General features: G+C 37.0%; 2 protein-coding genes across 2 annotated transcripts in view; one reads left to right on the top strand and one right to left on the bottom strand.

Annotated features, from left to right (window-relative positions):
- Window positions 1–5,278, bottom strand: part of LOC146449143 (uncharacterized) — a 12,288-nt gene extending 7,010 nt beyond the window's left edge. The window contains exon 1 of the mRNA XM_085101971.1: window positions 5,200–5,278. Within this exon, the coding sequence (XP_084958097.1) occupies window positions 5,200–5,278 (79 nt within the window). The remainder of the gene's footprint in view (window positions 1–5,199) is intronic.
- Window positions 5,279–8,707: 3,429 nt separating this feature from the next.
- On the top strand, window positions 8,708–12,044 carry LOC146449142 (uncharacterized). Its single transcript, XM_085101972.1, has 2 exons — window positions 8,708–9,284; window positions 11,890–12,044. Exons 1-2 carry the CDS (start codon window positions 8,818–8,820, stop codon window positions 11,990–11,992), a joined length of 570 nt encoding a protein of 189 aa, XP_084958098.1. The 5' UTR covers window positions 8,708–8,817; the 3' UTR covers window positions 11,993–12,044.
- The last annotated feature ends 456 nt before the right edge of the window (window positions 12,045–12,500 follow it).

The raw sequence follows: 12,500 nt of genomic DNA, 5'->3' as shown, positions 1-12,500 counted from the left end.
CCCTAAAACTTGGGATAACTTACCAGAAAATATAAGCTCGACTCCTGTTTTCGGATATTTTAAAGTTTTACTTAGTACTTTGTCTTTTATTAACACCTGATGTAGCTTAACTTGACCTTGTTTTTTTTTCAGCTAGACAGGTAACGATGTTGTGTTTATTTCTATATAAAGGTTATTTTAGTTAGTGAGCATTCCTAGATATTAGCATATCTATCCTACTCTCCGAATTCATCCAACGTTCAACTGAATTCAAATAAAGTCTATTGATGTATGTCTGCAATCTTGCTTCGAAACCGAAAGTAGACAACCGTTTGGAATTAAAAAGATAAAGAATTTAGTTAAGAGCCATTGTCAGTAACTTTCGAGAATCCGACGAAAGAAGCGAAAATTCGAATTTCTTTTTATTTGCCCCAAAAGACCCTTTTAGTGAACTATTTTCAAAAATAATATTCAAAAGTTCCAGCCAATTTTTATTTTGTCAAAAATTGGGAAAGTTCGAAATCGGCCAAAACGTGCCCGATGGCCCGATTGAAATTATGCAAATTAGTACATTTTCAAATCTCTCGTTCAAGGCAACGCAACGTTTTCTCGAGTTGATACTTTTCACGATCGATTTTACATCCCTTGTGCTTGCTTTCAAACTATATTTATTCTCGAACTGAGCATTCTGTCATTTGAAGTTGTCCACGTAAAGAATACAATGTTTGCTATTCCTTAGATAGAGTGGTTTTTACCATATTTCAGATGACCATATCAGCGGGGGTATACGAATGTACTGGTAATGAAATAACTATTTTAAACGGGCAATTTTTCTTATTTATCATATTAAAATATTTAGTTTGGCCCGTGAAAAGTGAGCGCGCTAGATCGAGATGTGTGGAATGCACTTTGACACAATTCGCCATTTCAGTACTTCATGTTCCTCCTGTTACTTTGCACCTGTCAATACACTTCACGGAAGCTTTTCGATAAAAGCCAAGGTCTCTGGTTTCATTTCATGTTTTTATACACGTAAATAACTAGATTTGAACTTGACTGCTCCTCATGTTGGTATTAAGTTATCAAATGCTTCTTTTCAGGTGAAATTTTCGAGTTTACATTGAGGCGTTCAATTGAGATAAATGAGCCGTTCCCAGGGAAATAACTTGAAATCATTGAAATTAATACCCTGTCTCTCATATCATGCTACACTTTTCAAACTACCGTTATTTTTAAGCTAGAAAGTGTAAATGCTCCCTTTTTACGTGACCTAAAACAGAATTTGCCTAAACTATTACGAATGAAGTCCACCGCAAGAAAAAACTGAAAAAATCGCGCACCAACGTAAATGTACACATTAGCCGTTTCTCGACTTGCTACATGGGTGAACGCGTCCGTTCTTTTAACTCTGTATACATTTATGACCAGAAAATAGAAACAAAAAACCTTCTCTTTGCCCATCTGTATAAATACACTTGCCAACCAAGCTTTTGTTTTTCTGCGTGTTTGTCAAAAAAATACTGAAGAATAGTGCAACATTGTTACTGACTTCTTGACTTATTCAATCACAACCGGATAACACGACTGAAAACTAGATATAAAGAAATGCTCTTACTTGTCTGCAGTCGTTATTCACATTATATCTGGCAATATCACATCCCCGAGGCAAGGCTGAAAATTGTCTCCAAATTCCGCATATTAGAAATTCAAAGTTTTGAACAACGCGAATAACTTTCATTGCGTGACAAGTGCAATGTGCACAAGCGCGCGAAAAGCACAGGAATGAGCTATGTCAACATTTGAGCTTGTGATGACAGTGCGAAAATAATTTTTGAAATTACAAGATGAAATTGAGGCAAGTCAAGGTCTGCAAGGTATATTAAATGGACTGAAACGATAATCATGCAGTTTTCCTCCTCAGAGATTCACTCTGTATTGTCTGTGCCGGATTCTCATCAATAACATTACAGGAAAAGTAAAACCGAAATTAATTTATATCAAGTCAACAAATTAAGATTTTTTGAAACCTCAATGCGGTATTTCAATACTATCCTCAAACAAAAAGCTCATATATTTAGGAGAGTGAAGTTTGTCTTTCGCCATGGGTCAACGCTCAAAAGTTGTGGATCAAGCTCAAAAGGTGGGCAACTGATTTGCAATGTGTTATACGGTTAATCAATGCATTAAGGACGTTCACCATGAATGGAACGAAAAAAAAAAAAGAATTCTTTTAAGGTTAACTTGTTAAAATACAATTGCAGTCAAACCTAGCTTTAATGTCCGTTTGAGATGAGCCACTAATGGTGATAAAATGTTAGTTGGAAATACACAACATCATTCTGCATTATTGCTAACGGAAGGGCTGATCGAATTTTAAGATAAGAGTTAAACCTTAACTTATTTTCTAGCGCGCGCACTGGTGTCAAAATACAAGGGGCACGACTGGTATTTCTCAGATTTTCTTGTTCGGTCTAAAAGACGGTGTTATCTCTTACGGGCCGTCACTGTTCAAGTCTGACGTTGTCATTGTTAAATCCTCCTAGCGTGCTTCAGAGTATCCACCACACGAACAGCCTTTGACAAGGCCAGTGAGAGTATCTTTCGAACCTGTGTACCATAGTTTAGTGATTATTCAATTTATGGTTTTTTTATATGGCATTGGTTGAGGATATAACTTAATAACTAGTTCCAATTGGATAAGGTTAACCCACAGTACATGGATTGACAATGAACAACGATTCTTTGCTGTTCATTCCTCGGTCTCCCTTCGTCGTTAAAGATTTCTGACTTTTCCATTTCTCACACGGCCTTACTTCTCTCGGTGGTGAGAATATATAAAGACGAATGGAAAGTTTCAATCGTAAATCATTATTCCTAAAGCAAAGTCAAGTAATGCATAGCAGTGAATTTCTGTTTAAAAAATAGGGCAAAATCAGAAAAGGAAATAAAATGTTCTTTCATGCTCTCAGTTTCACTCAAATGAAAACACTTTACCTGCCCTTTCTAGCAACAGCACTATTTTGTCCTGAATTTCTTCATAGGCCCGATCTTTTGTGCCATTAAAGGTGCGAGTGAACGTCCTTTTTACATTGATTAAGCGTAACACATTGCAAATCTTGCGAACTTTTTGAGCTTGATCCGCACGGAGAGGTGTCATGGCGAAAGAAAGCCTTCACTCTCCTAAATAGATTAGCTTTTTGTTTGACAAAATGAAAATTCGCTGGAACTTTTGAATATTATTTTTGAAAATAGTTCACCAAAAGGGTCTTTTGGGGCAAATAAAAAGAAATTCGAATTTTCGCTTCTGTCGCCGGATTCTCGAAAGTTACTGACAACGGCTCTTAAAACGTTTCGGTCTCAACTGATGTCGTGAGGCCGAAACGTTTCTAACTAAATCTATTATCTTTTTATTCCAAAAGTTAACCACTTTCGGTTTCTTTTAATTTTGAACCAGTTTTTATTATCCATATTATATATATCATCCGTGGTACCGTTAATTTAATGATTGAACAAAAGTTCCAGAGCTTAAATTAGAGTCAAAAGATCAGCAGCACCTAAATAAATTATGGCATTCCTATTTGAAATAGGAATGCCATCTACATCTACATCTCTTGTTTGCAAATGTTAGAGACACATAACTTACTAGTTTAAAAACAACCGTTTAGAAAACAAAAACACATTTGGCCTAAGATGGGACAGTCTTCTTCGAAACAGTTAATAAGAATCGATCATCGTCAGTGATAAAATCATTGACTTAGGCGGAAAATTACAGCTTATGTTAGAACAATAGTATGTGTGCTCTATCGTCAAGAAATTGTGCTTGTCTCGTCAGAAAAACAGATAGTTCAGTAGTTCAGTTCATTGATAATCCTATAACTACTGGATTTCCTCACGTTATCGATGTTTTGGTATTGCGGCTTTTGTTAGTAAGGCAATGGTTTGTCGGAGTTTAAGACCATTAAATCCCGTCTATGGGCAAGGTTTTCTTGGTTAAGATTCTTCTTTGAGGTTTTAAAGGTGTCTTATCGTTTTTACATGAAGTATGACTTATCCAAATCTTCACTAAAGAGTGTGGACGGAGCCAATAGAACTGCCAAAATCACGAACAGCCAAACGTTTACCATCAACATCATTTTTTCTGCTTTGAAAGTCTGTCTCAAAAAAGACGGATCGAGATTGTGTTTTACTCTCAGATGACAGAAGACTAAAAGTTACGTGATCACGTAACCTTTTTACTAACTTACCGGCTTGCAAGTTGCCTTTAGACACGGGTATCAATGATATCAAGTTTTCCCACAAGCTTTCCTTTATTCTTGAAATTGAAATTCATTGAGGCAACTCAAATGGCTTTAAAAGGAAGAATGGAATTCCTTACCTGTTCAATTTTCCAGTTGTCTCAAGGAGATTTTCCAGATTAGCCAAGAGTATTTCAATAAGATTTTGTGATAAATGATAGTTGATAAATAAATCGCTGTTAACTTTTCAAAACATGCGCATTGTTTTCCTGAGGAGGATCCATAGCTTTACCTACACTGAAGTAGTGGCATATTCTTATATGTCATTTTGTCTTCTGCACATACTAGAACAAAAACTTTCAACATTGACCTCCCATGGTAAGAACAGTTAGTATTCGAGCTACAGATAACATTTTAGGTATCTTGGAGCTAATCTGACGTTTCAATATTAAACAGCGTACTTTAGGGCACAAATTTTCACGGTTATGGCAGAATATGAACGTTAACATAGGCAACGGAAAAACTTGAAAAGTCAACCTTTTAACTCTTTATACTGGCTTTTATCACAAGAAAACCGTGGGTGTGTTTCAGGACGAAATATTACTTTCAATCATTTTAACTGGAAATATGGAGGGAAGACTGGAACGTTTTGCCTTAAAATCGTCGCTTAAGCAGTCCTTAAGAAGAAATTTTCCGGGTGGTGATATCAATTTGCAACACCTCGTTTGTTGGGGTTGCATTGGCTTCATCTCGTGCGCGTTTTTTTCCTAAATATACTCAGACAGTTATGTAGATAAAAATATCTCTGATAGTCGATGTTTTGACCTTTTGCAGGAAGCAGCAAACGGTTTGTCGGAGTTTAAGACACACTATACGTAATAAAATTGATTTCCGTCTACGGGCTTGGTTCGGAAATTTTCTTGATAAGAAAATTTCTTTAAGGTTTTAAAGGTACCTTATCGTTCTTACGTGACTTATGACTTACCTGAACCCTCACTAAAAATTGTTACCGGAGCAAAAACAACTGCCAAAATCACGAACAGCCAAACGTTTACCATCAACATTGTTCCTGCTTTGAAAGTCAGTCTCAAAATGGACGGATCAAGATTGTGTTTTACTTGTGAAGATGGAAGACTAAAACTTACGCGATCACGTAAACTTTCTTATTAATTAACCGGTTTGTAATTTGCTTTTAGACACGGGTATCAGTGATATCAAGTTTTCCCACAAGTTTTCTTTGTTCTTACTTAACAGCCTCAATTGGAATTCGTTCAAGCAAAACAAAAGCTTCGGGAAACAAGGAATTCTTTCATCCATATTTATTAGGCATTTGTGTTAATGGGGTTTCTCAGATTAGTCAGCTATAGTTCAATACGATTTTGCTGTTAAACTTAATTAACAGATCACTGTTGATTTTTCAGAAACACACTCAAACATTTTCCTGAGGAAGATTCATAGCTTAAGTTTTCCTGAGTAGTGACATATTATATTTAAGTTGCAAAGGTTCTTTGTGCTCTGTGCGTATCACTCTCGGCGTTAAGTCAATTTCATCGCTAATTAAAATGACAAATTTTAAATGTCTGAGAAAGAGGCATCATTTGATTTGTATAGAAAAGAAAATTACATTATGTGTATTTCGATACTACTTGGCCGGATGAGTTTTTTTGAGGCGGTGTTGTCTTCCTTTGCAAACTTAGCTTCACTTCTTGAAAATATAAAACCTTCCTTAATCTCTTTTATGAAGTCAAATGCGTTACGTTTGGTAACAATATTTTGTCTTTCTTAAAGACGTTAAATGACACAATTGCTTTCCCAGTGGTGTGCAAACTCAGTTTTTTTTTATTTTGAAGGGTTAAGGTACATCAAAATTAAAAGAAACACTTTACAACGTTTTAGACTATTTTGCAGCAGTTATGGTACCAGTTTAAAAGCTTCTTAAAATTACACAGTCGCTAAAATGAAAAATTAAATCGTTTTTTTGTCCTTAAGTCCGAAGACAATTCTCGAAGTCCTTGGAGGCATTGATATCTGAAATTAAGTGGATTCAGGATTGTTGTGTCCTTTTTTATTTCTCGACTGAGACTGATTTCGCCATTACATATTCTTATGCTAGACCATTTGATTAAATAGAAAGTTTTGTAGACAGTTGGATTCGTTTCCAAGGGTTACATAATTAAACTAAGTGACGTTTTGGTGTCGTTAAAGAAAACATCAGACAGAATATTTTAGTAAAAGTTTTAAAGGCGGCGGCCGTAGAACAATAAATGTGATTTCCATCTGTGTAGGACTGCTTCGGCTGCTTCGTATGAATTAATGGTAACCTACTCAGACTGCTCGTAATAGATAGCACACCAAAATGTTGAGTTGGGGAAGGTGCCGCCCGTGTCACAAGACCTGCAAACATTTGCCATCGCTATTGTGTCAGATTTAACTCACAAAGAGTTTTAAAATACAACTAAACAAAATGTATTTTACTTTTGATAACAAAGGCGTTTTCTTAATGCTTAGAAAGTTCGTGTTGCATGTGGGAAGGATATCATGTTCTCCCACAAGTTGCCTTTGTTCCAATGTCTTTAACGTGAGTTCCAATCATATGGAAGCTTATTTGACAAAATTTATTTGCGACAAGGAATTAAAAATCATGTTCTTTCAAATAAGAACGTGAGAAAAGGACCAAAAATGGCCGCACTAAATGTAATACAATTCTGTCTATGCCATGTCTAAAAGGAGGTTATAGACAATTTTAAGTGTGACCACTTTGTGTCCACTTTGGTTTTGGCAAGTAGATTTTCCTGTCGTCACTGAGTACGGTGGCCCGTACCTGCCACGGCAAAACTTACTTTTCCACGGCAAAACTTACTTTTCCACGGCAAAACTTTCTTTTCTACGGCAAAACTTTCTTTTCCACGGCAAAACTTACTTTTCCACGGCAAAACTTTCTTTTCCACGGCAAAACTTTCTTTTCCTCACTTCCGGAATCCAGTCTCTCTCTGTCTGCAGTTTCCCCGCTATTTTAGATCCGGGAACTTCTGACTGCACTCCGGCGGATCCAACATGGCGGATCAGGAAGAAGATGTCGTGTAAGTATATGAAAACGTAGCAGTATGCGATGAGTCATTTTTCAGTGGACGGGTTTTCTAAAGTTTAGTCCCTATTTCTACCTTTTAGACCGTTTAATTCGGTTTGTAGGGCTATCTTGTTGTGGTTTTCGCGGGGATTGCGCGAGTACAAAACTTCAAATTTTGTCTGTCCTGTCACGGAATGCACAGGGTATATTGCGAAGCATAAGTCTTTGTATGGAGAAATTGAACTGCCAAAAATTTAAATTAGTGAGATCAACTAGTAAAACTGTTAAATAACACTACATTTCATTAACTTCAACTCTTATTTATTGCTAAAATCAACAACTAAGCTTGACTTGTTGGACCCTTGTTGGAGTCTGTAACGTACGTAAGCCTGAGTTAAGCTTTAGTCTCATACAAGCTTAAAGCTTTATAAGTTTCTCATTAACTTTCTCAAAAAATATTATCTTTACAAACAGTTTTCATAGCTGGGGGCGTGTGCAATGTAAAAATCAGCTGCCTTTTCACCCTGGTTGTCTTTGGGTTGAGACCTGTTATAAATTAATAGGTATTGTTTATCTGTCAACAATTAGTATTTCACAATCGACTGCTTAGAGCAAGGTTCAATTTGCTTGGAATACTAGAGAGAAGTTTCTGAGTTCTTAGATATCTAAGGGCATATTAAATTGTTGTACACTTGCCTTTACTACAGTGGAATTTAGACACTTATTTTGCTCTTTCTGCACCTGAATTTAAGCTGTTTGGACACTATGTCACTCGATATATATTTTTCCTGCTCTGTAGGTTTTGTACTTCTTGTTGTGCGAAACAAAGAAGTGATGTAAAGTTCTGCTGGAAATGTGGTTCGCCATCTCAGTGTCCTTTGCCTGGTCAAGAACCAGGCCCTAATAGTCCCAAAACGTCGTTTGGAAAGCCTGTACTACTTCAAGAAAAGCCAAAAACGAAGTCATTTGAGGATTACATGGCTTGTAAGAAGAAACAGCAACAATCCGGTTCAAAATTTTGCCCAAAAAAGAAAGTTAAGGTTAATCCTGATGAACTTGTGACAATAAACATTGTCAATTGTGGATATGACTTGAAACCAATTTGGGGGAAGCGTTTGCTTATTCAAGTGAAAACGTCTGCTGGTTATGCAAGGATACTAAGTAAAGGAATGGAAAAGTGGGCTGCATTTGACAGGAAGTTTGATCCTGAGGAAGACTATATGTTGTTGTTTGAATGTGTATGTCACAAGATTTCTTAGCAGAAGTTATTTCTGACATGGGAAGGGAAATGTTCCCAGATGGAAGTCCCACAGACTCTACATATTATGTTCAAAATAGCACCTTCCGCACCTGTGGTGAGATTGTAGTAGTTTCGTTGGCCCAAGGAGGACCTCCTCCATGTTTCCTTGAACAGTGTGTGTATGAATCAATGTCAAAAAGCATTGACATGATAAGCATTGAAGAAAATCAGATCTGACAACAAAAGAACAGCAACTTCTGAACGATGTCAGTGAAAATTGCAATAACTTCACTGAGATGATTTTTGAACATGGATACACTGGAGTAGTGGATGATGATCACATCGATGAAATTCTAAGATCTCTGAAAGTGAGCCTAGTAAATCGCCGTTCCTTGTACATGAAAGAATTCCTTAAAGGAATGTCTACCTATGGATTGGCAGAGTTGATACTTAAGTACCCATCCGTGTGCCAGCCACTGTTTGTCAGTGGAAAGTTTAAGGAGCATTTGCCATTTGATGCCAATTACCTGTTCTCCCTAATGGACCCTCAGTACTCACCATCAGGTTCTACGAGAAGACGAATTGAAGAAGATGTAATGGATCACTTCCAAGACTGCCTAAATTTGTTTGAAGATGGGAGCATCATAGGTCACTCAGCAGCAGTTGCCTGGAATTATAAAGATGCCAACCTTGACTGTCAAACTCCAGATGGAGCAGAAACATTTGAAAATCCAGATTTAACAGTGGCAGGAGTCATGGGATGGTTAACTGGACAGAGACACAAACCAATTGATAACCAAATGTTTAAGGTGACTGTGTACTTTAACCATGACTGCCTTAAGTACAACCCTAAGCACAGAATATGTTTTCCAACTGTAGGCGCATGTGGCAAAGAGATTACCATTCCTGTAGCCCACATGAGCTCTTCAGATGAGTTCAAAGAGCTCTTCGTCCTTGCATTTTGTAAAGGCCAGGCTTTTGCCAAACCTTAACTGTTGATAGTGTCACTGGGATCATACTAGTAGGAATAGATCATTTTCTTATGAACAGTTAATAATACTGAGCTCCAAAAGGAATGACCATTCCTGAATGACCTTTCCTGTCATTCGGTATAGTTCTGATGCCATTACGTTTGTGTTCGTGTCTATTGACACTTGTCAGCTTAAACCTAGAAATGCAAAAATATTGAATTGAAACTTATTGTGGATACATTTGAAAGCAGATAAGTGTTTTGGATGGAAAAAGGATTTCAGGTCTCAAGATTCAGTTTTGCACACTCCATATAATGCAGTTACTTTTGTTGTACGTTGTAAGCCTGTTGTGTTTCATCCATAAGATAAATGACTACTGAGTTATATTTGTTTTTTTTTTTTTTTTTTTTTATGTGGAAAAAGTGATAAGGGGCATTTGTTGTTATAATACTATTTCCGTTAGGTTGCTGTTCTTTTGTACATGTAGTCTCTTTGCAGCTGGTTGGTCACACCTGACCTACTGCACACCAATGTTATGGACAACAACTAAGTATGTATCAGAAATAGAAGAATGAAGTGAGCAAGTAAAAAAGGCTGGATATTTTGATTACGAAATATTTTATGGACAACAATACTTGCCCTCCACAAACCTTTCATCTATACAAATTGTAATGAACTTTAAATTGCCAATCCTACTAACTTCATCGTGCCCTTGCTAATTCTGGGACTTCTTTAGTGCTAGACCATCACAAGAACAAAGTAACTGACCCCCAATCTCCAAAATATTAATTTCAACGTTGTGTTTCAAAAGGGGTAAGAGACACTGGTTTTGTGGTATGCATCGATGTAGCAAAGTCAAGATGATTGTTCCAGTTTTAAGCAAAGGTACTTGTAAATGTGACTGTCAAAGTTCTATTATAATTTTTCAACATCTTCAGTTCTGCTTAGAGAAAAATTATTAAAATTATTATTATTAAATTATTAAAATTATTAAAGTTGGTAAACAAGTAACAGTGTCAGAGTATTCTTTATTGCCAATTGTTACACAAACGAGGCTTCCAGGTGCAAAAGTGTGGCTTTGTGTAAGCTACATTGTAGAGAGTCAAATAAAGTACAACTCAAGTTTTGAATTTTTATGAAAAGCAATGTTACACAACAATGATCATGAGTAATTTAGCAATCATAAGACTTATCAGTATTTTTGATAACTGATCATGCACCTGATAATGATACGGACACAAGTTTGTGGTACAGTTCCAAGGCTTCTCTCCAGTGTATAGGCTTTTTAAGGTCAAGAGAATCCATGGCATATTCGAAGTATTCAAAGTGTTCATTAGCTTCTTCCTTCTCGATTAGGTGGTTTTCGACATAACTAATTTTATCTTCAGGCACAGAGAGTAGCAAATCGGGCTTCCCACCTCTTCCTTCTGGCAAATAATACAGCACAACTGGAACTCCAGGAGTAGTGTCATTTCCAGATTTCCTTATTCGATGTGTATTCCAATGTTCTTTTACGGCGTCTAAGTCTTCCTGCAACAGTTCTGCAAAGCAGAACCAAAGACAATCCTTCTGCAAGGAATCACCTGTGTTAAGATCCCCTGCTTCAACGAGATCGTTAAATAGATTTATCCACCAGCTTGATCTGTTTCTTCGGTACTGTGACCAATAGCCCTCGATCCTTTGGTTTCTTGGGGAGGCAACGTATTTGTGGGCATTTTCATCGTCACGTACCCAAATCAGTGACTAGTTCACATGGGCACCCACCACAAGTCTTAACTGCATCCAAAAAGTAAGATCCAATGTTGTCGGGATAGTTATTTGATCGAGTAACTACCAGCCATAACAATTTTCTACTCCAGCCGTCAATACAACCGTGAACCGGAAAACCATAGGGTTTAAGTTTGTCATATCCATCGGCGTGCCAGACGGCATTTGGACCTGGGTTATGATACTGACGTCTTTTCAATTTATGTCTTTTTCTCATTTGGCAGCCGTCTGGATCCAATTCCCGAAGTAAGAGCTCCACCACTTGTCGTGGAACTTGATATCCCTTTATCTGGAGCCTATGCCATACATGCCTGTAACCCGCAATACAATCAGGACCATCTAACATACCTTCAATTTCGAGAATTATGGTGTCAACATCATATTCGGGGTTTCTCCTGGACAGTCCATACATCCGTAGTCGTCTGTGTAAAGTCCGTTCACTTATTTCAATGTTGTTGTAGGTTGCCAGTAAGTCTAAGATGTCTTTGTATTGATAACCACGATAAAAATAGTATTTTATGAGAACCTCTTCCGTATTATCTTCGTTGTCACCATAAGCCGTCGCCATCTTGGTTCTGTTTATAAACAGATCCCGTCCCAGTCCCTTTATGAAGTTTTGCCGTGGAAAAGTAAGTTTTGCCGTGGAAAAGAAAGTTTTGCCGTGGAAAAGAAAGTTTTGCCGTGGGAAAGTAAGTTTTGCCGTGGAAAAGAAAGTTTTGCCGTGGAAAAGTAAGTTTTGCCGTGGAAAAGAAAGTTTTGCCGTGGAAAAGTAAGTTTTGCCGTGGCAGGTATGGGCCACCGTAACTGAGGCCTTACGCTTTCATCTTTTTTTCTTAGTTGAGAAGCACTCGCCCTCGATTTTGAAATGTTGTATTAAGCCTGGGACAAAGGTGGTTGATGGTGGGCATTTGGAGCTTCGCAGTTACAGCAATTTTAATGGCATCCGAATTATACCTTAAAGGGACGTTTCTGCGGAGGTAAAGACCATTTAAGCTTAGGATATTTAAAGAAAGACTTGTGCTCTTTTTCAGGCTTCCTCAAACATATATATATATATATATATATATATATATATATATATATATATATATATATATATATATAGATTCTCAGAGTTGGATTATTTGGTTGAAGACATTTATTGCTACTCAGAGTTTCATGCTTGTTGCGAAGCAATCATCAGGCAACTGTCAAAAATAACGGATACATGTGAAGATATACAAAATTTGATAATACAGAAC

The sequence above is a fragment of the Pavona decussata genome, unplaced genomic scaffold (assembly GCF_977016875.1).
Source record: "Pavona decussata unplaced genomic scaffold, jaPavDecu1.1 SCAFFOLD_629, whole genome shotgun sequence".
Lineage (NCBI taxonomy): Eukaryota > Metazoa > Cnidaria > Anthozoa > Scleractinia > Agariciidae > Pavona > Pavona decussata.
This window is presented reverse-complemented; position numbering and strand designations above follow the sequence as displayed.